The sequence below is a fragment of the Sylvia atricapilla genome, chromosome 8 (genome assembly GCF_009819655.1).
Source record: "Sylvia atricapilla isolate bSylAtr1 chromosome 8, bSylAtr1.pri, whole genome shotgun sequence".
Taxonomy (NCBI): Eukaryota; Metazoa; Chordata; class Aves; order Passeriformes; family Sylviidae; genus Sylvia; species Sylvia atricapilla.
The window spans coordinates 31,081,147-31,109,146 of record NC_089147.1 but is presented as its reverse complement, the minus strand read 5'-3'; the positions used below and the strand labels follow the sequence as shown (position 1 = coordinate 31,109,146).

The window sequence follows — 28,000 nt, the reverse complement described above, 5'->3', positions numbered from 1 at the left end:
GAGGGAGAAAGAGAGGGAAGAGGGAGAAAGGCTTTCCCTGCCTCACAGTGAGGTGGTCCCAAGCAGGTTACCTGGCCCCCTGGCCCCTTCCTGGCTCCCTCGGGGCTGGCAGTTCTCCTGGAAAAGCACCACTGCTGGATACCCCAGGTGCTGGAGTGGGGTCCCCACCAGGCTCCCCCCGAGCCGGGGTAGTGGGGTAGGGGGAGAGCACCAGAGCAGGGCTGGGAGTGGTGGTTCCCTGCGGAATGCTGGTGGCAGGGGGTGAGCCAGTGGTGGAGGAGGCTTTCTTCCCACAGGATTCACAGCAGAGCTTGTTGTATCCAGGGATGGAGCAGTAGCGAGCCAGGACCTCCATCTGGCAGAAGATGGACTTGTCCCCGAGGCAAGGCTCCCCTGGAGAAGGACAGAGCAGCACAAAAAAAGGTGGCATGAAGGCTCCCAGCCCTGCACATCTTCAGTGGGATTCCCAAAGGGAACAAGGTGGTACTCTTGCGGGGTGCTGCCTATCCACATAGGAAGCAGGCATGAGGGACCTGGAAAATGAAGCCAAAGTACTGAAGGATTCTGTGCATGGAAAAAAAAAAAACAGAGAGCAAGGGATGCTCCAAACCAAGATGCACTGAGCCCCGGCCATGAAGGATTCCAAAGGAGGAAAAAAAAAAAAAAAAAAAAAAGCCATCTCCCTACTTAAAAAGATTCCAAGATAAAAAGGAATGGGCATAAAAACCGAGAGGCAAAAGGAGCGCAACACGGAAACTGCAGGACACCACACACCACAAGATGGCAATGGAGCGACAGGCTTTGGAGCAGAGGCATCGGGGACGCAGCAGCGGAGGGCAAAACTCCCCGGGGGCGCTGCTGGGTGCGCTCCCACCTCGGCACTTCCCGCGGGGAGGTGCAGAAGCCCTCGGGGGGGTTATCCTGAGAAGCGCCGCCCTTACACGAGCACGTGTACTTACTGGAGGAGATTTTGCTCACGGGGTTTTTTGCTCCGTCCTGGGGCACCCGCTGCCCTTTGGTCGTGCCCTGGTCACCGGCATCGGCACTGGCGGTGATGCCGGAGAGCTTCCCTGCAGAGAGAGCAGCCACGGGAGGCTGAGGGCACTCCAAACACATCGGGAGGGTGCTGGTTTTGTTTTAAGGGATTTCCTTAAAATTAAATTCCTTAAGCACCCAGCATTTTAGCTACTCAAACACCACCCAAGATAAACTCAAGGGTGCCCATCTCCATCAGCTCATCACACATTCAAACTGCCAGAAAACCCAAAACCAGCCAATGCCAGGGCTAAGAGCTGAGAAAGGAAATACTTCAGCTGGCTTTTAACTTTGTTTTTACTGCCAGCAGCATCAGGGACGTTCAACCCAGCCTTGTCTGCTGGCATCCTCTGAAGCCACAACAGGTTGAAGGCATTCATGGGGGTTGATCCCCACAAGAACATGCCCCATCCCAGCGCCACCTCCTGCTCCTCCTCTCACCTGGGCAGAGGGCCATGTGGCAGCCCTGGATGGCCTCTGGCTTGTCACCCTCACAGCGCGTGCCACTGTCACTGCCCTTGCACACCACCTGCCGCTGCTGGACGCCTTCCCCACAGGTCACTGAGCACTGCACTCAGACAGACAGACAGGCAGTCAGCGACGGTGTGGGGACAGCCCCCACAACCCCACAGCACCCCAGGATGTGCTGATGACTATCCCTCAGGTGGATATTGCTTTCTGATAATGGGTTTCCCTCCCTGTCTCCCAAATCCCCACGCTCTCTGCACAGGGATGCTCTCCCCTCTCTCATTTTTTCGTTATCCTTTAACCTTATCCCCGGAAGTATTCAAAGCCAGGCTTGGAGCAATCCGGTCTAGTGGAAGGTGAACTGACCAAGGCAAGGGATTGGAATGAAATAGGCTTTAAGGTCCCTTCCAAGCATTCCAGGACTCTGTGAAAACATCACTGTCTCTTTTACCCTTATCTCCACCAAGGCCAGGCCGGATGGGACTCCAAGCAGCCTGGTCTAATGGAAGGTGTCCCTGTCCACGGCATAGGGGGGTTTGACTGGATGACCTCCACAGCTCCCTTTTAACCAAGCCATCCTCAGATTCCACTCCATGACCCCTATAAGAACCTGACCTTCACACCCACCTCCCATACCCCTCTTTCCAGGGGCTTCCTCACCTCGGACCAGGCTCCTGTCCTCCACTGTGCAGGGCAGGGCAGGCGGCCGCAGGGCCGGCGCGTCTCGGGGCGCTGCCCAGGGCAGTATTTGGTGTGCAGGGTGCGGTTGGTGCCGTCCTGCAGGCGCTGCACACACTGCACCGCCCGTGCCTGAACCCCCAGCTTCCCGCAGGAGCGGCTGCAGGCTCCCCACTCCTCAGCCACCCACCTGCCAGGGGGAAAAGACGGACATGGAGAAGGCATTTGAGGCAATGCTTATGCTGGGAAGTCGCTGGACATGCTCCCAATGCAACCCTGAACCTCCCCCTCTGTTGGGGAAGATGAATCAGGGAAACCTTATAAATATAATTGCTTAGCAAAGATTCTGAAAATATGAAACCTATAATCGAAATAGAAATGAAAGCTTACTTTGACTTGTAGGATACTAAGTCTTCGTTACTATAGAACCTGAAAACAATAGTCTAGCTAGCTGAAGGAGAATCCCTTCTGATTCAGCAGAACCCTTTCTGCTGGCTAAGGGATCCAAAGGTCAATGTAGCAAAACAGAAGTTTAAAGAGTAGTTTTTAGAGTTTAAAATACAACACAGTATGGTAATATAGTAGTTCTTATAGGCTATATGTAGATTCTATAGGATTTTGTGTCTTGTGTTGGTTGGTCACTGTAAATTAGAATATTCATCACAAAAGGAGATATAATGTATTGTAACAAGGACCTCGCTCTCTTACCTCTTCCTCCTCTCCTTCCTGCTACTCTTAGCTCTCTCTTACCCTTCCTCTTCCCCCTACTCTTGCTCTTTCCTGCTCTCTTCCCCCTGCCCTTTGCTCTCTCGCTCCCTTCTCTCTCAGCTCTCACTCTGCTGTTCTTTCTCCCTCTCTCTTTAGGACTTCCCTTCAGTCGAGGCTGGTAGCTGAAGGCAAGGCCCTTTTACCCACGACCCTTGCAATAAACCCACATGTTCTAGAATATACAGGTTGGCAGAATTCCTTGTCCCAGCCATCCGCGGACTCGCCTACACCCCTCTGAGGAGGGATGGGAGCACCTACACAGAGAGGACTTACATGGGCTGGGAGCATTCCTGGAGGTTGCAGCGCCTCCGGATCGGCTTTGGCTTCTTGCCATTGTCGCAGAAGTTCCTGTGCACCATCCGGTTGTCGCTTTTCCGACGGCAGCCATACTTGGTGTACTGGATGCCTGAGGGGGCAGGGCACGGGCAGGGAGGTGATGGGTGGGAGAGTCCCTCCAGGTTCCCCCCCAGGTCCTTCTCCTGCATTCCCGCTGGGATATGAGCTCTCAGATGTCACCACTCAGGTGGGACCCGAGGTTTGCTGAGAATGCTCATGTGGCTGGTGGACCCCACCCTGCTGGGAACCCAGAGGCTGCTGTGGAGTGCACATAGCTCATGGAAAATGTCCCAGCCCGTGGCAGGGGGTTGGACCAGGTGACCTTTAAAGGTTCCTTCCAACCCAAACCACTCTGATTCCCAGAGCACCAGGTGTTCCCCATGATCTGAAGGTCAGATCCCAATGACCCTATGGACATGAGGCTTTCACCAGCAAATCTCAAGCCTACTTCTTGGCAGTAGTGGTTTAGTAGTGGTCATCTTCAAAATCACTGTTTCTTGGCTTGAATCCAGTTAAAAAAGCCAGGGAATTCAAAAATCATAGCAGGTCTTTGGATAGACAAAGGTACGCACACACAATCATGCGAGCCTGTTTCCGTAAGAAATGCAGCTAAAATGCTCACTTAAACTGCTTTGCAATAACCTCTCCCTGATGCAATAACATCTCCCAGAGATGCTCCAAGGGGCTCACACACCCTCTACCATACCCAAGCATCCCCCCAGGCATGCCCTGTAGGCAGTTATGAAGAGGAAGTTTACCTCCTCCACACGCCTTGGAGCACTGGGACCAGCTCTTGAGGGCCCACTCGTAGGAATCCATCTCCTCCAGCAGGACATTGTTATTTCCAATCATGGGCAGCAGGTCTTCATGGATGATGTATCTGTACATGAGGCTGCTCCTCACCTCCTCCTCCTGAGGGATGACCTGCAGGCACAGAGGGAGCAGTCAGAGAGGAGGAAGAGTGATGCCATGGGAAAGGGACCACATGGCAGGGTGGCCTACACCCAAAACTGGGGACGAACACAGGGATGGATGGGAGCACAGACCTGCCATTCCCTGCACACCCAGGGAACCCAACCTCTAATTCCCCATGTACCAGAATAACTAAAATAGGATTTGGGGTCATGAGCAATTGCTACAGAACAAAATGCAGCTGGACTCAAAAGGCAAGTGCCCGAGCAGCACGTCCTTGTGCCATTCCCTCACACAGTTTATCACCCCTGACTTCTGGAAGGCTCATTCCATGGATTTAACTACATGCCCCACACTCTTCCTTTACCCATATCCTTCCATCACCTGCCATATCACACCTCAGACCACCTCCCCTGTCTGTGACAGTCATCTCCAAACACCCCAGAGCATGTGCCAGCCAGGCCTACCAAAACACTGATGGCCTGGTGCAGGGGACCGCTGGTTTTCAGGCTCTCCTTGCCTTCTTCCACAGTGTATTCCCACTCCAAGCCCATCTCAATGAACACTTGGCTTTTGGCTTCTTTGCCCTTGGCATTCAGGATGAAGTTCCCCGTGGCTTGATTCTTAACAACTGGGGGAGAAAGGAGGTATTTGCAGTGTTGTTCCCTCTGGTCACTCACTTTGGAGGACAGGAATGACCTAAACAAAGCCCTCTTTGGTGGGAATTATGAGAAAAGGATTGAGAAAGGGTGAAGGGAGAGGTGGACTAGGGCATGCTCACCAATGCTGTGGGATGCTGGCTCCATCTCTTCTATCTGAAGGTGCCTTGCTCCAGCTGGGATCTCAAACATCTTCAAAACACCTGAAATGGAGGGACAAAGGAAGGAGGGAGGAGAAAGAGCGGGTGTCCTCCAACTGGACACACAAATCCAGCTCGTGAATCCGCTTCCAAACCCACCCAGCCGTCTCACCTTGCTGCTTGGGGGTCTTGGCCAACGTGCCCTTCACCGTCCGGCAGTGGGAATTGTCCCCCCCGCAGACCCCACACTTGTCATCCTGCTTCAGGGAGCCAACCTCCTTGTCACAGCCGACGTGCTGGCACCCAGTGGAGGACAGGACAAGCCTGGGGTTACAGCCCTGCAGCCCAGCCCATCGCTCTGCCATCCCCTTTGCTGCACATGGGCTTGGTCCCCAGGGGCAAAACACATGTTCCCAAGGGGCTGAGCTCCCTCCTGGCCGGGGGAAGAACGGGGACAGCCCCACAAGAGCTCCTCACCACACACTCGCCCCGGACGCAGACGCTGTAGGGATCTCGGTAGCTGCAGCGCGTCCCATCGTGAACAACCTGGTTCATGAACACCACGTCGCCCGTGCCCTCGGACTGGCAGATCAGCTCACATTTCTGAGCATCTGTGGCAAAGGGAAAGGGGAGAGAAAGGGAGGTGGAGGAAAAAGGAAGGTTGTGGAAATTGGTTAGGGGGAGTGAAGACAGAAACCCATCTCAGCTTGTATGCCTGAGCACAGCCACAATTCCAAAGCCCAGGATCTCCCAAGTCTGTTTGCTGCGCAAGAGCCTGCACTTTTGCCCGGAATACTCAGGAAACTCAGGGAAGGACAGGACACGCTACATGGGGCTGCAATGCAAGTAGGCAGCTCTACTCTGGAGACAGGCTGGGAAACCTGGAGGTGTTCAGCCCAGAGAAGGAAAGGCTCCAGGGAGAACTTAGAGCCACTTCCAGTGTCTGAAGGGGCTCCAAGAGAGCTTGGACAAGGAGAAAGGCCCAGGGTGACAGGACAAGGGGGAATGGCTTCAAACTGACAAAAGGCAAGGTTAGATGGGGTGAAATTGTATATTGTGAGGGTGGTGAGGCACTGGCACAGGTTGCCCAGAAAAGCTGTGGCTGCCCCTGGATCCCGGGAAGTGTTCTTCCAACTGTGAGTAGCCTGGTCTAGTGGAAGGTGTCCCTGCCTACGGCTGCAGGGTTGGAATGAGATCATCGTTAAGGTCCCTTCCAACACAAACCATTCTGTGATTTTAAAAAGCTGGCTGCTTGATGTTGGCTTATTGCACAACAGTTTCCAGCTCAGGAGCTTCCCACCACCCAACATTTGTGCCGCTGGCAACAGTCTCCATCCCAAGGTGACGGCCACCGGGGCAGAGTCCTCTGCAGGAATTTGGCTACTGCTCCTTTGCTAGGACCCACCACCACTCACCATCATGATGCTCGTAGGGAAGCCAGGAATGTTTGCTGTTCTGGTGGGTGTAGTAGGAGTTGCGCTTGGAGCACTGCTGGGCACGGAAATCCTGGAAGGGCCCCGGGCACTCCTCGGCATTGCACACCTGGTACTCGTAGGTGGCTCCTGGGCACTGGCGCCCTCCATATGCTGGGCTGGAAAATAAACCCAGTGGGTTGTAAGAGCGCTGGAGAGGGGACAGTGTTCAACCCCAGCGCAGCTCAGTGCCCCAATACACAGCACAGCTCCCGCAGGAATGGATGTCCCCATCCCTGCCAACAAGGGCAAGAGCCAGGAACCTCTGGCTGGCAGCCACTTGCAGTTGGGAATAGGGAGGGAGGCAAACCCCAGACGTACGGCGGGTTGTCGCAGCTGCGGCTGCGGGATCGCACGCCTCCCCCGCAGGTCCTGGAGCATGAGCCAAACTTGGACCAGGAGCTCCAGCTGCCATCCTGGCTGTAAGGCTGCTCCGATGTCTTCCAGATGCAGTGGCCCTTGAAGCACCACTGGAAGGGAGGAGAAGGAATGAGTCCCAGACCTTTTCCAGAGCACTCGGCACCAGTGGAGAGCCCTCCTGCACTCATAGCACTACAGAAATGGTAAAGCACGGGAGGAAGGGGCTCTTCATCACGCCCTCAGACACAGCCCTCCTACAGGAAGCAGGACCAGCCCTTACCTTGCCAGGAGAGCACTCGGTTCCATCCAGGGGTGGCCCCTTCTTGGTCTTGCAGAAGTAGGGGTTGTCCGGGTGGCTGCACCACAGCTGCTTGCAGGGGTCAAAGGTGCGGAACTGGGGAGCACAGAGGAGCTGGGTTGGGACAGCAGCAGCGAGTGCCAGCAGGCTGGGGGCAGCCAGGCTGGCTGGGGGTCACGGGGAGGGGGAACCGTGTGGCCATACAGCCCCTACTCACCGCCGTGCACGTCTTGTACCCCACACCAAAGTCGAAGCGGCACTGCTCATCCATGGAATAATTAATCCCCGGCAGCTCAGGTAACGTGGGCCACTGGTGCTCAAAGGGGTCATCCAGGAGGCAGTCGTAGGAGCTGCAGAGTCAGAGAGAGGATTTCCTTCCATCACCCCATCCCTCAGCTCCAGGCCACTCTCCAAATTCAGCTATTGAGAAATTCAAATGAACATGGAATCCCAGAACGGTTTGGGCCAGAATGGTCCTTCAAGGCCATAGAGTTCCACCCCCTTGCCATGGGTAGGGATACCTTCCACTGGACCAGGCTGCTCCAAGCCCCATCCAGCCTGGCCTTGGAGAATTCCAGGGATCCAGGGACAGCCACAGGTTCTTGGGCACCCTGTGTAAGGGCCTCACCTCCCTCACAGGAAAGAACTTTTTCCCAATATCCCACCTAACCCTACTCTCTGTCAATGGGAAGCCATTGCCCCTTGTCCGAAGCCCCTCTCCAGCTCTCTTGGAGCCCCTTTAGACACTTTAGGAAGAGGCTGCAATGCCTCCCTGGAGTTTTCTGTTCTCCAGGCCAAACACCCCCAGCTCTTCCAGCCTGTCTCCAGGAGGCACCTCAGCTCTGGGAGCACCTTTGGCTACTGAAAGCCACCAGCCTGAAGGGAGAACATCCCGTGCCAGCTGGAAGGGGCGTACTGGATGTAGCGGTTGAGCTCCTGCTTGCTGCAGCGGGACCAGTGGTAGCGGTGGAAGGCGGCCTGGACCAGCGGCGCCATGATGCTCCCCATGCTGGTCTCGTCGGCGCAGCGGTTGCCCTGCCCGTCGTGCTCCATGCCCAACCTGGCGGGAAAATCCCCAGGGGGGATTTGGGACACCTGCTGCAGCAGCAGCAGCAGCAGCAGCAGCAGAGAGCCCCCTTTGCAAGGAGAGGAGCACCACCACAGCAGCTCTGCCCCCACGGCTTACACGTGTCCGGTCTCGTGGGCGACGACGAAGGCCGAGGAGAAGCCGTCCTCGTGGTTGAGGGTGCAGCTGCGCAGAGGGTGGCACATCCCCGTCACCGGAGCGTAGCCTGGGGCAAAGACAGGAGGGGAGCACAGAGGAGGGGAGAAGAGAGAAAACCTTTTGAGAGAGGGAGGGGGGGAAAAATGAAAAATTAAGGAGAAAAAAAAAAGCCCACCAAACAAACACAAATACATAACCTGGCTTCGCTGCAACAGAAGAAAAAAACAGAGGGGAAGGTGCTGAAGAGGAGGGGCTGCCCAGGTCACTTGCATGGCAGTCCAAGGACTTGCTCACCAGTGTGACAATCCTGGTGCCAAAAGCCAGCAGAGGTTGCTCTGGGGGTTGCTGGCACCACTGTGCCCTTGTGCCAACACACCTGGACAGGCAGGAGGACAGAAGAAGCACCCACAACCCCCTGTCAGTGTGGGTGGCCACGCCTCCCAGCCCAGGAATGGCATCCCCTGCATTCTTCTTAATTTAAAACAAACAAAGAAGGAAAAAGAGAGAGAAGGAAAGGCATGAGGCACTCCTCAGAGCCCTGCCAAAACCGCAGCCCTGCTCCCCACAGGGCACACCCACACATGCACCCGCCCCAGGACCCCAGCCCTCGATCAAGTGCAGTGCAGTGGGGTAGCTGTGGGCAGAGAAATCTTCCCCTGTCCAGGCAGCAACACATCACCTCCATTTTGGTCACTTTTCCTTTCTTTTTCACCTTATTTGTGCCCAATTGTTGGCACACAGTGGAATTTACTCCCGGAAGTTTTTTTACGTACGTCGGGGTTTATTAAGGCTGACCCTTTTTGGCATCAAGGGAGTTAGTGAAGGCAGGACTTACAGACCAGAGAGGCAAAAGCAGGGCAGGACCATGCTGGATAACCATGCCCTGGGGTCTGGGATGCTGGAAGAGGAGAACTCAGCAAGCCAGGAGTGGGCAGCAGCAGGAGAGGGGTGCTGATGAGCTGAGGGAGATGCACATCCCTACACCCACCCTGGCCAAACCACAGGGTCTACAGAGCCCCCCATCCTTGTGGGATACTTGATCCACAACAAATCACTCCTGAATGGGGTTTAACCATAAAGTAATAAATCAAGCCCTGGATAAATAATTTGAAAATAGTTTGGTTTTTTTTCTCCCGTGAAACTTTCCACAAGGAAGAATAAAGATGTGGGAAGCTTCCTCTGAAAGGGGCGGGCAAATGTATTTTGTCTAGGATGAAAACTGGATAAATTCCCAACTGAAGCAGCTGTGGATGGGAGATGGGAAAAAGGAATATGAAAAGCTGGGTGCTCACAAAGGCAGTTTTTGCAATGAAAACTCCAGTAAGAATTGGAAGGAGTATAAAAGGAGAACGATGGTGAGAAGCAACTACCTGGAAAATATTTAATTCTGAGCACAAGCATCCTTCAGCCCAGGCCAGAAAACCTCCCTGTGCCACCCACTACAGAGGGACACAAACTCTTTGGATGTTGACAAGACCTCTACAGAAGCAGCTGATAATTTACAACCCATCTGCCCACTGCTTTCCTCTTCAAAGGGCTGGGATAATTTGGTGCCACACTCTGCTCCTTCGTTCCACGCATCCCCGAGGTTCACAGGAGTGTCAGGGGTCCGCAAAGACTTTGTTTTGGGGAAAAGAGGCAAGAGCAAGCACTGTGTTACTATTCCAGCAGCCCAATCAAAGGGAAATTCCCGGGGGATGAGGAGCTCGTTGTGGCATGCAGCACAGCCAGGCAAGGACACGGCAACCACGGGGACTTCCACAAAAAGTCCTGGAGATGTGTGACAGGCAGAAAGGCAGATCTGCAGGGAAAAGGGGAAGGAGCTGCTGGAAGGAGCATCCCTAGAGCAGGGCTGCTCCATCGATCTCACAACTCCTTCCCACCAAGGGGCAGCCTAGGGAGCCTCCCCGTTCCGCCAAAAAAGGTCCTCTCACCAATGCCTTTGGACACAGTCACTTTGCCAGGAAGGGTCTAGAAAAATGAAACAAAAGCTGGTATTTCACCCCTGTGACTCTGGACCCAGGGCAGGTCTGGAACAGCCTGGCCCAAACCAAGGTCTGCTATTTGGTGGCCACAGCACACTCAGGAGGGTTTCCAGCTGGGTGTCTCCTGAGGTTCATCTGCTGCTGAGGGGGCTCCTTTTCAGGGAGGTAATCCAAGTTAGGACAGGTTTCCTTCTCCACCTTTCCTTCCTCCTGTGCACACCAGGAGGGTTTGTGCTACAGATCAGGGTGACGATACCCACCCCATTCATGGCATCAAATGGAGAGTCCTGACGGAAATCCAGACCTGGCCACCAGCTTGGAAATGAGGAGATGGGAATTTGGAAGCAGCAGGCTCAGAACTGGGAAAAGTCACCTCTCGTGATAACACCAAAGCACCTGTTTTCCTAATGGAGCCATGAAACATCAGAAGGTTTTCCTGAAAATTTTTATTAGCAAGGCCTCCAACTTCTCAGACCACACCAGCACAATCTCTGTACCAAGAGGGTGAGAGATTCCTGCAGTAAAACTTCCTCTTTGGCCCAGGGTTTATTGAATACTCCCATGTCCAAGAAATAAGTCCATATAAAAACAGGTTTTAAGGGTACTCCAGAGGACAGAATAACTCGATTGCCCTCACAGAGCTTCCTGTGGTATTTCACCTTTTCTTATCTTATTTTTTATAATTTTTAGGCATTTTGGGCCAAGGGAAAGAACTGGTAAATGAAATCAAAGAGCAGGAGAATAAATAAATAAAGGCATTTTATCCATTCAGGTTGATGCTCTGGATTAATTCTCTGTCTCTCTCTCTCTTCTTCACCACATGAAGGAAAAAAAAATACCGATTTTTATAACCTTTTTCTGGACCTCGCTGGCCAACAAACAGACTGTGCTCGCAAGAAATCCTCTCCCCCCTGGGCTGGCTTTTCCACCCCAGCAAACTGCACATACCTGATCGAGACAAATACAGTACCTTGCATACCTGCGGGCCCAAAATCTTGCCTGGTGAGGAAGACGGCGTGGTCATGGTACTCGGCGTGCCCCGGGTCGGAGCGCTGCTGCGAGTGCGCCCAGCGGCACACCTGCTCCAGGCTCCGTGACGGGTTCCCCCGCTCGATCAGGCTGACAGACTGCAGACACAACGGAAAAGCCACTGCTGGGGACAGCAGGGAGAGGTGTCCCCCCTTTCCCCTGGAAGCCAGAGAGGTTTTATCCCAAGCGGGAGACAAGAAGCTGCAGGAGGAAGCGCCCGATCTAAACGGTGACCTCTCCGGGATTCAAACATCTGCTCCTTGTTTCCTACGTGGTCCTCTGAACCTGAGAAGTGATACAGCTGGACAAAGCAGCTGCCTCCAGAGCTGGCTTTGGGGAGGATAAATCATCCCTAACAGAGCCTGGCAGTTCCCATTTCGCCGTATCACCACAGCTCCAAATCCCTTCCCCTCCACAGATTGACCTCCAGCCCAGAGCACAAACGTCGCTGGGAGGAAGCCAGACAGATTGTTGGCTTTCTCAGCCAGAGATGATGTTCCTGGTCCCATGGAGGCCTCCAAAAATGGGCCAGCCTCCATCCCTATCCCTGCTCCTCAGAACCATCCCTGGATCTCCAGGATGTGTTGGGTTTCTGCCAGCCAACCATATTTCCATAATAAGGAAGTTTTTTTCCAAGACCTAACCGGTCTTACTTGTGGATCATACACACAGACATCACTGTGTTGAGTCATCAACACCCTTGCTAGAACACTTCCTCTGGGACACGGGCTTGCCCCAAAAAAGTACAGAAAATCACATTGTTTTAAAGAAAAATCTGGCTAGTGTGCTCGAACAAGCCTTAAAAAATAAGTGCAGCTTAAGAAACCACATGAAAACTTCCCAGGAAACCTTCCCACGCTTTTCCTGGCCATGCCCAAGCCACACGAGAGCTAGAGGACAGCCAGGGAGCCGAGTCAAGGAGATCCCAACCTCGGCTTCTCCCCACTAAAGTCCAGCTCCTCTCAGTGTGGGAAGCCACCTTTATCCCAACATCCACAAAGCTCTGAGGAAGCCTCTGTGGTTTTCCCCACATCCCAGAGCAAGCACGTAACAGCAGATCACAGCCACCCACCCACCTCCCTGAGGGCCTTGCAGGCCAGGGGGCCAGCCAGGCTCCCAAAAACCAGACTGAGGAGGGTCCAAATTCACCCCTGCTCAGCACAGCTGTCATTTGGGCTCTGACAGCTGCCGTGTTTTCCCAAGCCTGGGCTTACCTAAGTGCTAAATAAATATTAGAGCATGTCCTGCCACATCTGAGCACTGGATTTACCTGACGGTATCCCACCATGATCATCCTGACCAGCACAATGTTGATGTGAACGCCCAGGGACTCGTCGTGATAAATTTCATCCACCTGCAGAAGGGAGGGAAATCCAACAGGGAAGAAGTTTAGGCCATCCCAGCTCTTAAGCCCCTCCTGTCCTCCACGTTCCCACGTTCCACACCCTTCCAGGCTTTTCCAAGACCAGGTGCAAAGATCTCATCCTCCTCCCACGGCGGGGAGGGTTTTCTTTCCCATTTTCCCAAGTGTGACAAGCACAAAGTCAAAAAGCCAAGCTGGAACGAGCCAAAATTTCCCCAGGAATGGCTCAGATGGTCAATGACATCACCCATTTCCATCAAGGGCCACGTTTCCTCCACCACATTTCTCAATGAGCCACTGCCCCTTTGGAATATGAATCCCTCAGAGGGATGGAAATGCTCCAGACTCCAGCATCCAAAGGAAAAACAGCTTTTTGATACAATCCTTTGCCCCTCTCCAAAGCCAGGGCTTTCCTAAGTCCCATCAGTGAATCAAACCTGACCTATGGCTTCAGAAATCCCAGGAGAAGGCAACACAATGAAGAGAACGGGGAGGGCTCGTGAGTCAGTGAGATCTGTACCATCCTCGGCTATTAAAAATGACCTTGCCAAGGAAATAACCAGCTATAACCTTTTCCTTCTGCGTTTCCAGGATGGATAAACAAATCCTACTCCTGAATGCTACTGAGAGAGAAGGACATCCAGATGGGAAATGTGTCTGAGAGCTGAGCCCAGTGATGTGGAGAGGGGCACGGAGTGGGCAACCACAAACTCATGTGAGACCCTGCACCTCCTGCAAAGCACGTGGGAAAACGTAGCCCAGGGAAGAAAAAGACCCAGATTCTTGAGATCTGGACTTTTTTTTCCCCAAAAAAAGCCTCTCAAATGAACAGTTCCACAAATGGGGGTTCACTGCAGAGGTCAAGGAGACTGAATTAAGACCATTCTTAATTAATACTGACTAGAATCCATGTTTTAACTAAAATAGACTTTTTCAGCTTTGGCCAAGGGGGGACTAATTTGCCTCAGCTCTATCATAGCTTTCCAGACTAGATGAAGGTTATAAAGCCAGATTTATGGATCTTTTCTATTTTTTCCTCCATTCCTCTGGGTTTTTTCTCTCTTACATCAAGGGTTGGGTCACAACTACCCTTCTACTGCTGCCCAAATGCAAGTCAGCCATTCCCCAGTGTGTTTTACAAGGCCCCCAGTTTCCAGCCTGGGATTCCATTTGAAATACCCACTCAGGCCAGCTCTAAACCCAAAAACCCAGTGTTAACCTTTTCCCCATGACAACCAATCTCCCATGGGGAGCCCCTGAGCCATGCAGAGAGGTAATTCAGATCCTGAGCCCTGAATGCAGCAAAATCGATTATAAAAAATTAAAACAAATCAATAAACTGCCAGTCCATCCCCATTAATGCATCCCTTTGGATGCAGAAGCTGCCAGAGCCGTGGGGTACTTTATTCATCAGTGTGGAAAGAGAATGCTGGTCAACCCGCCCTCAGCTCATCCCTACTTTCTGTGGATGGGATGCTCCTTCACCCTCCCCCTTTTGTAAGAATAACGAGAACATGACGGATTTTTTCTGATCCCAACCCTAATTTTTTGGGGACGTGCACAGAAGGGTGGAAGGTCACACGGTGTTGCAGCTGCAAACATTACTCAGACCTACAGACCCACTGAGGTATGAAGGATCCAGCCCAGCAAGGAGCTGCAACTCCCCAGGGATGTCAAGCTCAGCCCTGGATTTTAGGATGTAGGAGGCTTTGGCATCCCAGAGAAGTCTCACGTCATAAGTTTGATCCCTTACAAAAATATTGGTAATATGGCAGGGTGGGAAAGTGGGGAGAGAGGGAGAAATTAAAACTGTGCTTTTTGGGAAGAGATGCAGAGCTGGGGGCTGGTTTGGGGAACAAGAAGGAAACACAAACATTTCCTTCACTTTCCCGAATCTTCACACACTTTCCTTCACCCCCAGCACTTTAAACTGGAGCTTTAAACTAACAGAGGGTAGGGTTTGGTGGGACATTGGGAAGGAACTGAGGGAAGAGAGGCTGAGGAGGCCCTGGCACAGGTTGCCCAGAGAAGCTGTGGCTACCCCATCCCTGGAAATGTTTAAGGTCAGGTTTGATGGGGCTTGGAACAACCTGGGATGGGGGAAGGTGTCCCTGCCCATGGCAAGGGGTTAGAATGGGATGAGCTTTCATCTCCCTTCCAACCCATTCCATGATTTTAGGATTCTGTGGTCATCCACCAGCACTCTGCTGCTTGCTGTCCGCTCCTGAAGACCCCTCAATACATCAGGATGAGCCACATTCCTGCCTTAGGGACCTCTCTATCAGCCACAACCCGACCTTGATGTGACTGGGAGCATCAAGCAAAGCAGCACAGACCTCTCCCTTCCCAGCTGCACAGTATATTTTGGCATAGGACACTCAGTAGATCCTGCTGTATTATTCCAACACAGGATTTAATTCCATGAATCTTCCTTATAAAGCACTGCTAAATTCCACTCTCCTCCAGCTCACGGAGACCTGGTACTCCCCCTCTCCAGCCTCTGAAACAAAGGGTTAACCTAAAGCCCAGCCCCTGTTTAGTCCAGGGTTTAGACAGGGATCTGCACCTAACCAATACCAGCTCAGCAGTGACCTTTAGGGTTAATTCAGAAAGCAGATGTGGAACCAGACTGCCCAAGGCTACAGACTTCCCTTTGCAGCCAGATATAAATAATTGATTGGGGGGGGGGGGGGGGGGGCGGGGGGGAAGAATCATATCAAAAGGGCTTGGCACTGGCTGCTGCAAGGGCTGTGACCCTGCAAGCCCCAAATTTTGGGGCAGGGGGGAGACATCAGCAGAGCCAGCTTCCCCCAAGTGCTCCAATGCCTGCGGCAGAAGTGGGGATGGAGCTGGAGGAACTGAGCATGACCTTGGAAATGGAAATTCACCCAGAGAGCAGCTTGCAGGCTTGGCGCCACTCCCCCTGCCCTCTGCAGATGCCATTAAGCAAGACAGTGTCTTCAGAGAAACCTCTTCCCCCAAAAACACCTGTCCAGCAAAGGCCTCCAGTAAAGGGACTCACATCCCTGAAGCCACGGGATAAAGATCTTCTTTTCCCTCTCATCCACGCCCAGCCTGTTTCACACCTGGCAGGCAATGCTCTCTCTCCTCTTTCCTTTAAAATGGAATTTTCCCACCTATAAACAGCCCAGAAGGCTTGCTGTGACTTAAGGACAAACCAGCAGGAATGAGCACCCCACAGGACTCCCCCCAGCCCTGCAGTACCAAGGAGACAGTGGCGATGCCTTACAGTGAAAGGAACACTACAACCTGGGAGCAGGGCGGGCTGCCTCCCTAAATCCCCACAAACCTCTGGCCAGCCCCGAGTCTGCAGCCCCAGACGTGAGATCCCGACAGCAAAACCACACTGGCAACGAGGTCTAGACCTCGCCGTTCTTCAGGGAAGGAAAACAAAGGGAGAGACACGAGAAGAATTTGCCAAACCAGCAGAATAGCTGACATTTCAAAACGCTGGGATCGCTTACTCGGAACAGCCAAGTCATCTTTAAACTCCTTTCTTTTATTCCCTCGCTCGGTTTTCACGCTGCTGGATTCACCCTGAGCCTCTCTGACGGGGCTGGGGTGTTCAGAAGGGAGGGGAAAGTACCCCTTCCCCCACATTTTTGGGCTTGCATAATGCATAATATCACCTGCGTGAGGGCTGGAACAGAGGTAGGGGAGAATTGTTCTGCAGGGCAAGACTAGATTTGATCGGTGTCTCTACAGAACGAGGCACGTTGTCCCAAAAAAATAGCAACAAATAGGTAAGCCTATACAGAGGGTAGGGAAAAGGGCATGGACACATCAGAGGTAATTTTGTTACTACCAGTTAGCGAGGAAGCGGCTCATAAACCCTCACCTAAGAAAAAAAACATACCCAGGTTAAAATTGAAGCTGAAGGTTTCATTTTTGTTCCCAAACCTTCTCTTCTGTGGGGTCTCAGTAGCACTCTTTGTTGCTCTGCCCTTGGGAACAATAATTTCAGCTGTAGCCAGGCAAGTCCCAGCCTGGAGAGGGCTCTGACTCATGGGGTTTCCCTGGTAACCCAAAACAATGGGAAAACACCAAGAACCTTTGCATCCTTAACCAAATCATGGGCAATATCCGACAAAAGCCCAGGAGACACCAGGGCCAGGTTTAACACAGCCATGGCTCGTCTTCTCCCCTCCAAGAAGAGCCATCCCCAGACTTGCAAGGATGAGGGATGAGCAGTGGGAAGTCTGGTGGAGAAAACCAAGAAGCTCATCTCCCAGAACACAAGAGAGTGGAAAGCAGAGCAAAGCACTGAATATTTCCTCTCCTCTTCCTTTTCTGTGGTGCTGGATCCCCTCCTGGTTCCCAGCCCTTGATCTCAGCACTCACCATGGTTGGGGGATCCTAATTTAGCTTCCAAAACACCACAATCCCTGCCAAAGGCAGCAAGCAGGAGAGGGGGATGTCTTCTAAGAGCCAGCACATCACCAAACATTCATCCCGAGAGCCCAACAGACCAGTTTTGGTTGGGTGGACACAGCACTGCTGGGAGCAGAGATACTCGCAGTGACTGATGGCAGAGGGGGAGTTGTGCCTTTCTCACTCACTCCAACCTGACCCCAAATTCCTGGGCAGCATCCAAGCCAAGAAGGGAAGGGCAGGCTGGGAATGCAGGCTGGGAGCTAGCAGGGAAGGCAGCCTGCCTGCAGGGAAGCTCTTAGGTGCACAAAAGGAGCAGTCATCCCCAGGTCAGCTTCCCGGGATGGACACAGTGCCCTTCACTGAAAAGCCTCCACATTTCTGGCAATGAAATAAGTGCTGTGGGGTTTGTTTCTTTAAAAAGAAAACCCTTCTCCGTGACAAATCATTTATCATCGAGCTTCAGTCGACACAGAGTTCCTAATAAAGGGTTTTGTGTCTTGGGAAGAGCTCCGGGACCCTACCTACAGCAGCGCTGGGAAAGGGATATGTGTCCCACTGCTTCCTCAGTGGAGACCTCAGAAAAAGCCAGGAAAATTTATCATTGCTTCCAAACTCGTTGCCCCCTTTCCTTGGGATATATCTTGATAGGAGAGCTCCTAGACAGGAACACTTTCCCAGTTGGCTCCCTGAGGTACTCCAGCCCAGCTCGTTAAGTCCTCTCCTCGGTAGAGCCAAGCCTCTTATCCTTCTTCCCTTCGCCTCCAACTAATGGGATTAATGTTCAGCTGTGTGGTCCCAACAGGCTCCTCCCCGCCAGCCCCCCGGCATCCTCCTCTCCCCTTCTCTCTGCCACCCAGGCCAGAAAGCAGGACTCTCTTTTTTCTGCTGAATCGGGTGTTTTAAGGCAATCTGAGCCGCTAAGGAAACGAGGCGGCGCCAAGGGAAGAGGAGGCGGACGGAGGTCACGGCAAAGCTGGAAAGAAAACGCACTAAAAACCAGAAAGAAAGGAGGGGAAGGGGGTGGGGGGAGGATATACAGAAGGAAATAATACTTGGGGGGAAGTATTTGTTGCCTGTATTATCCTGGGGCTTTTCCCCCCTCATTAAAGTCTCCAGCGCCGCCTTTAATTGAATAGGCAGCGGGTCCTCCCTTCTCCCAGCGCAGCATCCCGCGCATTCACTCCCTGAAAAGTCCTGCCCGCAGGGTAGGAACCATGAAATGCGCCTGAAAACCGACCTTTTGATTAGAGCTGACAATCCCCGGGCGCTCAAACTGTCCATCCTGCCCCTCTTCCCCCTCCCCGGGATCGGAAAGGAAAAATGACATCATCTCCGACCTCCGTAACGTGGGAAGAGCCAGAGGGCAGAGCAGGGAACCCTGTCCCTTCCCCCTGGCAGGATTGAATACACCAAGGGGAAAAATGTTCAGAGGGTGAATTTGGGTGATGCTGAGAGCATCGGACCGCAGACATCGGGATAAGGCATGAGAGAATAAAACATTGTGATGAAGGTGTTTGCTTCTTCAACATTTTCCCTGTTTGGGTCTATCCACTTCACTTATCCTTCACCCCATCACCCTCTATTCCCAGAAATCCTCCCCCCATGCCAATATTTTCCCCTTCGTTGCTGGCCATATGGCAGAAATAATGGCCAAACCAACAACCAACCACCCAAAAGCATCTCTATAACTTGGCCATTCTGGAGCTGGTTGAGCCTTTTGAACATTTTCCACCACTGTGTATAAGAACACTTAGGGAAAAATAAATAAATAGAGGTGAGGATAAAGCATGGAAAACAAAACAAAACTGGGAGAGAGAAAGATCCTTGATCATAGACCATATTTGCAGACATTCACGTGCTGGAGAAGCAAATCTCCCTGAAGAGGACTGGATGAATAAATATTGATCCTTCCACATCTTTCAGGACTCAGGGAATATGAATGTTTTTACCTTTAAAAGGAATGAAAAGGGGTGTAGGGAACCAGCACAGGCTGCCCCATGCCTCTGAGTGGGGACAGGTACAGGAACTGTAAAGCCACTCTGAGCTCCTTTTCAAACACACCCTGCATGGTTATCCAGGTGCAAAGGTTTCCAAAAAGTTTCTGAAAAGCTACAAAAATATTTCCTCTACCAACAAATAGTCTTCAGAATAAATCATGAACGTTATCATTGCAAAACAAATTACAAACATTGTAATTTCTAAGTATACGCCACGAGCATTCTCTTTTCTAACATTTGCTGAGACTTCAGTGACGAGGAGGAAACGGTCTCAGCCAGGAGAAACTTTTGGACTCAGGTGACAGACAGTGACAGCACCAGCACGCCCGACCCTGCCATTGCCGAGGGGAAGGTGATGGAGGTGAACATTAAAGGGCTTTTGCTTTCCATCCCTCCAATTCCCACGTACCAGAGCCAGCTGTGTGAAGGCACAGCCCTTCCTGCAGCACTGTTCCCCCTCCCAAACTCATTTCTTTTCCCAGGATAACCGATCTGCAGCATCAGAAGAGCACTAAACCCAGGGAAGGGTGGGATCCACATCCCCCACAGCCGAGCCTTACTATGTTCATGAGGGTGAGGACATAGTTCTGGACGTGCTCCTTGCCATGGAAGCGCACGACTGAGTCATCCACGGCCAGCAGCACCTCGATGTTGTAGTCATCCTTCCTGGCATGGCGCCGCTTGCGCTCCACGTCCCCCAGCCGCTCCGCCACCAGCTCCAGGGAATTCGGGAGCTCGCCCACCTGCACGCCGGGCACTGGGCAGGAAAAGAAACAGCCTTTGAGGTCACCTGACACCACGGTGACACTCCACAGTAGAAATTCAGTAGGGAAAATAGGCAAGAGATTCAATTCTGATGGGATATTGAGCTCTGGCTGGTTGCTGGTCCAGCTCGCTCTGTGGTTGTGAATTGTGAAGACTAAAAGCTATGTTAATGATTGGACTTGAGAACCTTAAAAGGTTTTTTCCATACTAAATGATCCTATGAGCTGTTAAAAAAGTCAAATCAAGGCCACATTTCATAGAATCATCACAGAACTTTTTTGGGTTGGAAGGAACCTTAAAGCTCATCCTGTTCCACCGCCTGCCACAGGCAGGGACACCTTCCACCAGACCAGGTGGCTCCAAGCCCCATCCAACCTGGCCTTGGTCATTTCCAGAGATGGAACAGCCACAGCATCTCTGGACAACAACTTCCAGTGCCTCACCACTCTCACAATACAGAGGTGATCAAAGCAAGACTGCAGCACCTCCAGTCTTTCCTTTCCTTCTTCTTGACTTTAGCAGTTAGAATGAGCTTAAAGCCACAGGGTGAAAGGTACAAGGGCTCAGAGAAGGAGAAATCCTCTCCCCGCGTGAAACATTCATTACCAATTGCTGGGAAAGAGTGGATTCCAGCAGCCCCTACCTTCGGGATGGAGGTCGTGGCGCGGCTTGGCGCCATCCTGCCGGATGGCCGAGCGCCGATACACCACGTGGGCCCTCCCGTGCTCCTCTGTGTCCTGCTGGCCCCTCTCCAGGGGCTCGATGAAAAACTCGTTGCTGTCCGTCCGAATCAGGCCAGCCTGGACTCCACAAAGAAATAAGGAAAAGGTAGGGAAAAATGGTGTGGTTTTATATAAGTGTAGGGGTACATGCACACTCGATATTACTCGTTCAAGACTGATGCAGAGCACGCACAAAGGGGAAAGACATCCCAAAATAATCTTGTATTGATCATACTCCAGTGACACCGGGATGGTTCTAATACCATGTTCATCTATGACAACCCTTAATTTCTCCTGTAAGTGGGAAAAAAAAATAAAAAGGGAAGGAAAAACCAACCAAGAGAAAAAAAAAAAAAAAAAAAAAAAAACAAAAAAAACCCAACACATCCAGCCTGGCTGCAATTCAAGTTGGGTCTTTATATGGCTATGAAACTCCATTCTGTCCCATCCATGAGTTGTGCTGGACCCCGAACTCAGGGATACAAGGCTGAAGGGGCTCCCAAGACACTCCTGAGCCTCCCCGAACCCTCCCCATTCCATTCCTGTGGTGCCATTAGGATATCCGCCATTTCACTGACACAAGGAGCTGCAACAAGAAGAAGGAAAGAGAAACCATTCTCTCTGCCCCATGAAGTACTTAGGAATTAACACAGGGGAATCCCGTTGGAGCAGAAGCTGGAAAGCATTACAGCTCCACCTCCCAAACACAGGAAAGATGAATGACAGGGCAAACATCACTGAAAATGTTGTCCTGGCTACCGACCTGCTCCTAATTAACACCAAGCTCCCATCAAATCCCCCTTACATCAGCCCGAGCGCTCACAACCCGCAGCGCCGGCCGGCTCAGACCCCAGGCAAGGAAAAGGATCGCCAGGATTTGGCTTTTATCCTACAGGCAGCCCCCCCAGCTCAGCATTTTTCCCAGCTCCCTACACGGCACACGCCTGTGTTCCTTCCTCTGACGCTGCCTGCTGAACATATGGATCTGCTCTTGGAGCAAAGCCTTCAGCAGCGTGGACCTACTGGAGTCCTCATAAGGGGTGCAGGAATGGTTCTCATCAAATAAAATAAAATAAAATAAAAGTAAAATATATACAGAGATGTATTTTGAACAGAGGCTGGAGCTCTTCCAAACCCGCCTGGCTCTTGGGGTCCCCTTCGTGTTCATGTCGCCTTGGATTCATCAGGCAATGGCCAACCTGGTCAGTCTGTTGGGTTTCATCAAATTTCCTCCTCCCCTTGGGTTTTATTGACTGCTTAACTCTGCAGCAAAGTGGGGATTGGATGATTTTGTTTTACCTTCTTCCTGAAGAATCCAAGTCCTTGCCAGACACACGTATCTCAGGTTCTTCCCACAGGAGACATCCAGGTCAAACCAGGGCAGCCAGGGATTGTGCCCCCACCCTCAGCCAAGGAGATGAAGAACAGAGCCAGGTTTAACCAGGACCATCACACGGTGGTGGTGGTGGTGGTGAGGCAGAGAACAAGCCAGGGAGTCAAACCACCAGTCAGGCTCAGTGATGGTTGAGTGAGGCCACGATGATGGGGCAGGGCACAGAATCACAGAATCACAGAATCACAGAATCCTTTAGGCTGGAAAAGCTCTGCAAGATCATCGAGTCCAACCACTGACCCAGCACGGCTAAGACCACCACTGAACCACATCACCAAGTGACACATTTATACATCTTTTCAATCCCTCCAGACATGGGGAATATGAGCCTGTGCCAGCGCCTGACAACCTCTTCCACAAAGAAATTCTCCTAATTTCCAGTTCCAAAGCATTGCTCTTTACTATACAATAAGAGAAGGAGCAGAAGCACCCCCTGCTCCAGGAGGAGCTCTTCTGGGACACCACTCCCCCCTCCCAGCCCTGCCACGGGACGCTTCATTCGGGACCAGGCACCCCAAAGCCGGTTTATGGGTTTAGGGCCAAAGCCGGGACTTGCTGAGTCAGGCGGCCGGAGGAAAGCCGTGCCGCCGCGCCGGGGCAAGGCTGGATTAAAACGTGAAAGAGCCTGCTCCCAAGCCACAGCCCACTTGGGTTTGAGCTGCTCTACAGCTCGTGACTAATTATATCTGGCTCAAGGAATAAAGCAGCCCAGACTTTCTCCCAAAGGCAACGCACCGCCGGCTCTGGGGATGACTGACAGTAAAGGGGATAACGCAGGGATTTTTGTGTCCATCTGATCAGAGCAGCCCAAGAAATCAAAGAGAAGCTGCAGTGGTCACCCTGGCATTCACAAAAATAAATTTAAAAACCAGGACAACCCAAAAAACACCATTGCAAGAGGCACGTGCCAACCTGCTCGCTCAGAAAGAGGAGCAGCTCAGGTTATATTTCATCATTTCAGGAGGGCTGTAACAGTAGAGAGGCAGCAGAAAAGGTCAGATGCCACCCAAAAAATCCCACTTGGCTTTTCTTGGGCGTTTTCCAAGTGTCCCATCCCATCCTCATTGATCAATTAGCCATATGCTTCCCACCCTTGGTTTTAATTTGGTTTAATAATACCAAATCAATTGGTGGATCTATTATCACTGCATTTTCTAACACAAGACAGTTGTCTGCAGCTCTCAGTGAACGGACACCCAAACTAGAAAACAGCCCTTTAAAGATAATTCCACTGGAAAGAGGGAAAACACACCAAACTCACTCCTGCCCGCTCATAGAGGGTGAAGTCTCTTTTCCAGCTCTCCTGTGCCTCCCCAGGATAAGGGAGAGATGAACTTCAGCCTCACTAAGGGGGACCCCCCCGCCCCAGGATCCTGAGTAAGAAGCTGCTCCTCCACTGCTGGGTAAAAAGCTCCAACTCCCACAGGAATTCAGGAAATTCTGACACTTAACACAGCTGAGATGTGGAAAAATTAATAAAGCTGCTGCACTCAGCCAGGGAAGCTAACAGGAGGGGGAAATCCAGCTGTGTGCAGAGTATGTATTTTTCCTGTAAGATTCACACATAATTTGGACAAAAAGTCCTAGAAAACCAGGCAGTGTGAACACAGACACCACGGATAACAACGCTCCCCTTCCATCCAGAGGGCGACAGGCATGGTCCAGAGGTGCCCTATCACTATTTTTATGCCTGTCTGCAGCACAGGCTTTGCAGCCCATCAAACACAACACTTTGCCTTCCTTGACTCCTTTTCCCTGCTCTTTGTGCCGAGGTGAGAGGTTTTTGGGGTGGCTACAGAGCAGGCTTTGCCAGGTAACCTGAGCCAGGCCTTAAACGTAGCTCCTGGTGGAGTGAGCATACAGAGACAACACTCATTACTAATTAATTATTGGGTTTTCAGCCCGAACAGGGCCTGGTTTGCATCTCACTGCCAAAACTTGGGATTGATCACATAGATCCCACTGGCCTCAGCTGGTGTTGGGGGTTATGAGGATATGAAAGTTTTTCTCCCAGGTGATAAAGGGACATCTCACACCCTTTTTCTCCCCAAAACTAACCCTACAGCTCAGGAACTGCAAGGAGAATCCTCGAAGACTAAGCAATGCTTTTTTCAGTGGGGCATCATTTTGGGGGGCCTGTTTCTCCCTCCGCTCCCTATTAATTACTGTTTCTGATGGCTTTTGTGTTCTGCTTATCTGCTGCCACCCATCTGAAGCAAGCCAGGGCCACAGGGATGGAAAATGCTGGCTCTACAGTTTGCAGCACTACGGCAAATCACCCCAGGGAAAAGCCAGGCACACAAATATGGTGTCTGTGGGTGATAATCCTTCACCCATCCCTGCAACCAGCAAAGCAGGAAAGAAGCAAGATCAACCACACGCCGCTAAAGCCGGCAGGGAAAAATCTGGGATGCCTGCACTGCAGCGAGACGTGTCCGCCGGCGGAGATTTCTGCCTAATGCTACTTTACCAGTCAGGAATTTGGTGGCTTAGATCAGCTTTGAAATTACGTTATGGGCGACAGCATCTTCCCACCCTGGTATGAGACACCCTTGCAAAAAGAATGAAAGGCCAGGCTCTCACACGTGGATGCCCGCAGCGAACGGCACCCGTGAAGGAGCCACAGCTCTGGAATCTGGGAAAAGGATCAGCTCGCTTACATGGCTAAATATGGATTTAGGAAAGACTTTGGGTGGACTCTCTTTTTCAAGGGCTGGGTTCAGGGTTTTGGGGTTTCTTTCCTTCCTCCCCTCCTCTCTCTCTGCCCCCCTGTTATTTATAATCCCGGTCTCCGTTTATAATCTCTTTGTGTACACAGCCCTCATCCGCAGCATCCCAGAGCGCTTCCTCTGGCCAGGAACCGGCGGCTGAGCGTGGCCCCGCGCCTCCCACGCACTCTATACCGGGATGCAAAAGCCACAATCCCCTTCCGAAGCTCGTGGGCAGCTTCCAGCACAAGCCCAGAGGAATTCCAGGGTCCTTGCTTATGGAATAGTTTCCTCCAGCCCAGCAGCAACATTCCTGACCATGTACATCCCTCCCAGATGCTCTGCTCCTTCTCTGACGGGTCATAAACATCATCCTCCCGTCCCACCCGCACATAGAACTGGGTTTTGGTTCCGTTTCTTGCTCCATTTCCTAAATGAAGCTCTTTTCACTGCTTTTTGGGAACCCTCTTGATCTCCCCACTCCTCCAAAGCAGGTGGATCCTGAGCAGATTGAAGATGTCGGACTCGCTTAAGCCAGAGGGACACACAGCCAGAAAACCCATGGAAAAGACAAACCAACTGTGATGTTGGATGTATCACCAGGGCAAGGGAACCAAGCACCTACTTGTCCCCTCAGCCTCGTGTCCTTCACCAGAGCATGGGAAATTCCTGGCTGAAGCCAGGACAGGGATTTGTTGGCCACTGGACAATAAATTTATTGTGGGAAATAGGAAAAAAAAAATTCCTTATCCTGAGGGAAAAGCCACCTCTTCTTTTACACGGGCTTAAAAGAGTGGGCTTGGGATACCGCGGGTGGCAGGATATGGCTGCATAAATCCACATGGAAAAGCATCCTGTGGTACAAGCTACATCCTAACCCAGGTGAAGCAAGGGCAAAAAAAATGACAACCAACAAGGTGTGCAAGGGGCTGTGACAAGAAAATTTGGGACTAAAGCCTAGAAAAGCCTGGAAAAGTTAAATTAAAGCCTGCTTGGGATTGACACTAACAATAGAGAGGGCTCTGGGGAAGAAAATTCCCCAAAGCTGTGCCACAGCAGGGCATGGATCAGCTGCTGATCGCCTCCAGCATCCTTTTGCTCATGATGCCAAAGGGAATGAGATCTTCCATGGAACCATGGCACGCTTCAAACCCTGGTCTCTGTTCCAGACTCAGCACTGTTTGCTGGGTCTGTAGGAAATGCCTTTAAAGCTTCCAAGCCTGCCGACATCCACCAGCCCCAGCGCAATCCGTGCCCTGGAGAAAAGTCTGCAATTCCACAGCCTCAGCCCATTCCCGAAAGGATGCTTCAAAAGGTGTGGATTACGTGCTAAAAAAAAAATTTAATTCCTATACGTAGGCGAAATATGTATTTCCAGCTGTGCTGCTCTATCATTTCTGCTGGTACACTAGCAGCAGGCGCTGTATAAAAAGAAAGGAATGCCAAATTGTTTGTGCTGGTGGCCAAAATTGGCTTAAGGAACTCTCAGAATAAAGCAACTAAAAAAGAAATACATATAAAATATTGTTTTAAGGCACAAAATAAGACATTTCCTCCAACTCCACAGTAACTTTAAGTGGTACCAGGAGCTAACAGCAAACTCTGGCACCTAAACCAAGATTGAAATTGGCTCAAAGGAAATCTGAAGGGCAACAGGCCAAGGGTATTAAAAAATAAGCGGTTCCCCAAGCGCATCAAAAGTAGGGAACCCACAGGCAGAGCAGATGCCAGGGATAAGGAGGTAACAGAGCCATTTAAAGGAATTAAAGCGCTGTGGCAGCAAGTTACTGATGCTGAACTGTGCTCAGAAAGCCAAGAGCCTCTGAGCCCTTGAGTGATTTAAAAAAAACACCCAAACCAAAAAACCATCCTCCTGCAAAAAGATGCTTGGTGGGAGCCAGACTGCAGCTGACAGTGATTTCAGGAGGTGCTCGAGCTCACACAGCATCATTTAAGAGGTGGGAAACACAGAGGAAAAGTTCCCAGAGCAGTCCCAAGGTAAAACCGGGTGGGCAAGGATAGAACAGCATCACCACGAGTGTGAGTCCCCGTCCCAGAGGCTGGGCACAGCCCATGGATGTAACAGCATCTGGGCAGGAGGCAGTTCAGGCACAGGACTGGCCATTTTCTGCACCTTTTAAATAAATATTGGTGCACAGACCAACCTGATGGAGTAGGTAGGCAACACCCAGGGCCATATGAGGAACGGGGACCTGCTGCTGTCAAGGGCTAAAGAGCAAAATACGGCACCGACACCTAAAGCATCACCAACAACTGGGGTTTCAGGACACCACAATTCATTTCTTAAGAGGCAACCGCTCCAAAACACAGGCAGCACACACAAAGCACCCCACCAGCCTCCAGCTTACCAGTCCATCGCAGTTGCTGATGGCCACGGCAGCTCCAGGCATCCCGGAGATGTCACCGGTGAAAAGGCACCGCTGCCGCAGGGGCTCCCGGAAAAGCACCTCGAAATCCTCCTGCCACTCCGCCACGGCTCCCGGCGGCAGCAGGCGGCTGTTGGGCCTCAGGCGGAGGTGCAGCTCCTTCCCAAACACCGTGACATTGAAGTAGAGCAAGCGGCGCGGCGGCGGCTCCCGCGGGGGGCTGCGGGGGACGCGGCGGCGGGACGGGCCCGGGCCACCACAGGCGGGCTGGCCGAGCCCCGCCGCCGCGTCGCCGGACACCACGTGCGACAGGAAGCGACCCCGGCAGTCGGTGCTGAACGGGACGATCACTCCATACTCGCTGAGTTTGCCGGACAGCAGGAGCTCTGCGGAGACGGCGCCGAGGGAAAGGGCTGCGGGCACCGAGCATCCCGGCTCGGGCAAATCGCGGGGGCCAACCCGACCCAAGGGGAGCCTTCGGAGAGCGCCGCCGGAGCTCGATAAACCCGACGGCCGCTTTTCCGTCCCGACCCAGCTCCGCTTTGTAGTTTTAAGCGGGTGCGTCCAACGTAGCAGAAAGAACTCGGGCTGACGTCCCCTCACACGCCAAGCACGCCAACTATTTCTCGCCCAGCCTCCATTTCCCCCAATTCCCACTGAAACATAACCCCCCCACACACCCCGTACCCACCCCCGGCAGCGGATTCCCTCTCCCTTCTCCCCATCCTCCGGGGTGCAGCCACCTGTCAACCCCCAGCCCGAGCCCCCCGCCCGGGGACAGCCGCCGTACCTGGGGCACTGCCGGCGGCCAGGCAGCCGTGCAGCGGGACGAGGCAGGAGAGCACCAGGCGCAGATAATCCATTTGGGGCCGGCGGCGGGATGCGGGGCCGGCGGGATGCGGGAT

General features: G+C 52.3%; 1 protein-coding gene across 1 annotated transcript; it reads right to left on the bottom strand.

Annotated features, from left to right (window-relative positions):
* Nucleotides 1-8: 8 nt before the first annotated feature.
* On the bottom strand, nucleotides 9-27,958 carry ADAMTS14 (ADAM metallopeptidase with thrombospondin type 1 motif 14). Its single transcript, XM_066324531.1, has 22 exons — nucleotides 27,886-27,958; nucleotides 27,078-27,481; nucleotides 20,529-20,685; nucleotides 19,681-19,877; nucleotides 12,636-12,719; nucleotides 11,307-11,463; nucleotides 8,313-8,418; nucleotides 8,043-8,186; nucleotides 7,344-7,476; nucleotides 7,109-7,222; nucleotides 6,790-6,938; nucleotides 6,412-6,587; nucleotides 5,474-5,607; nucleotides 5,169-5,292; nucleotides 4,979-5,059; nucleotides 4,665-4,828; nucleotides 4,044-4,209; nucleotides 3,223-3,355; nucleotides 2,164-2,371; nucleotides 1,477-1,603; nucleotides 960-1,070; nucleotides 9-393 (listed from the first exon to the last, which is right to left on the bottom strand). The coding sequence occupies exons 1-22, from the start codon at nucleotides 27,956-27,958 to the stop codon at nucleotides 68-70; spliced, it is 3,468 nt and encodes a 1,155-aa protein (XP_066180628.1). The 3' UTR covers nucleotides 9-67.
* Nucleotides 27,959-28,000: the final 42 nt, after the last annotated feature.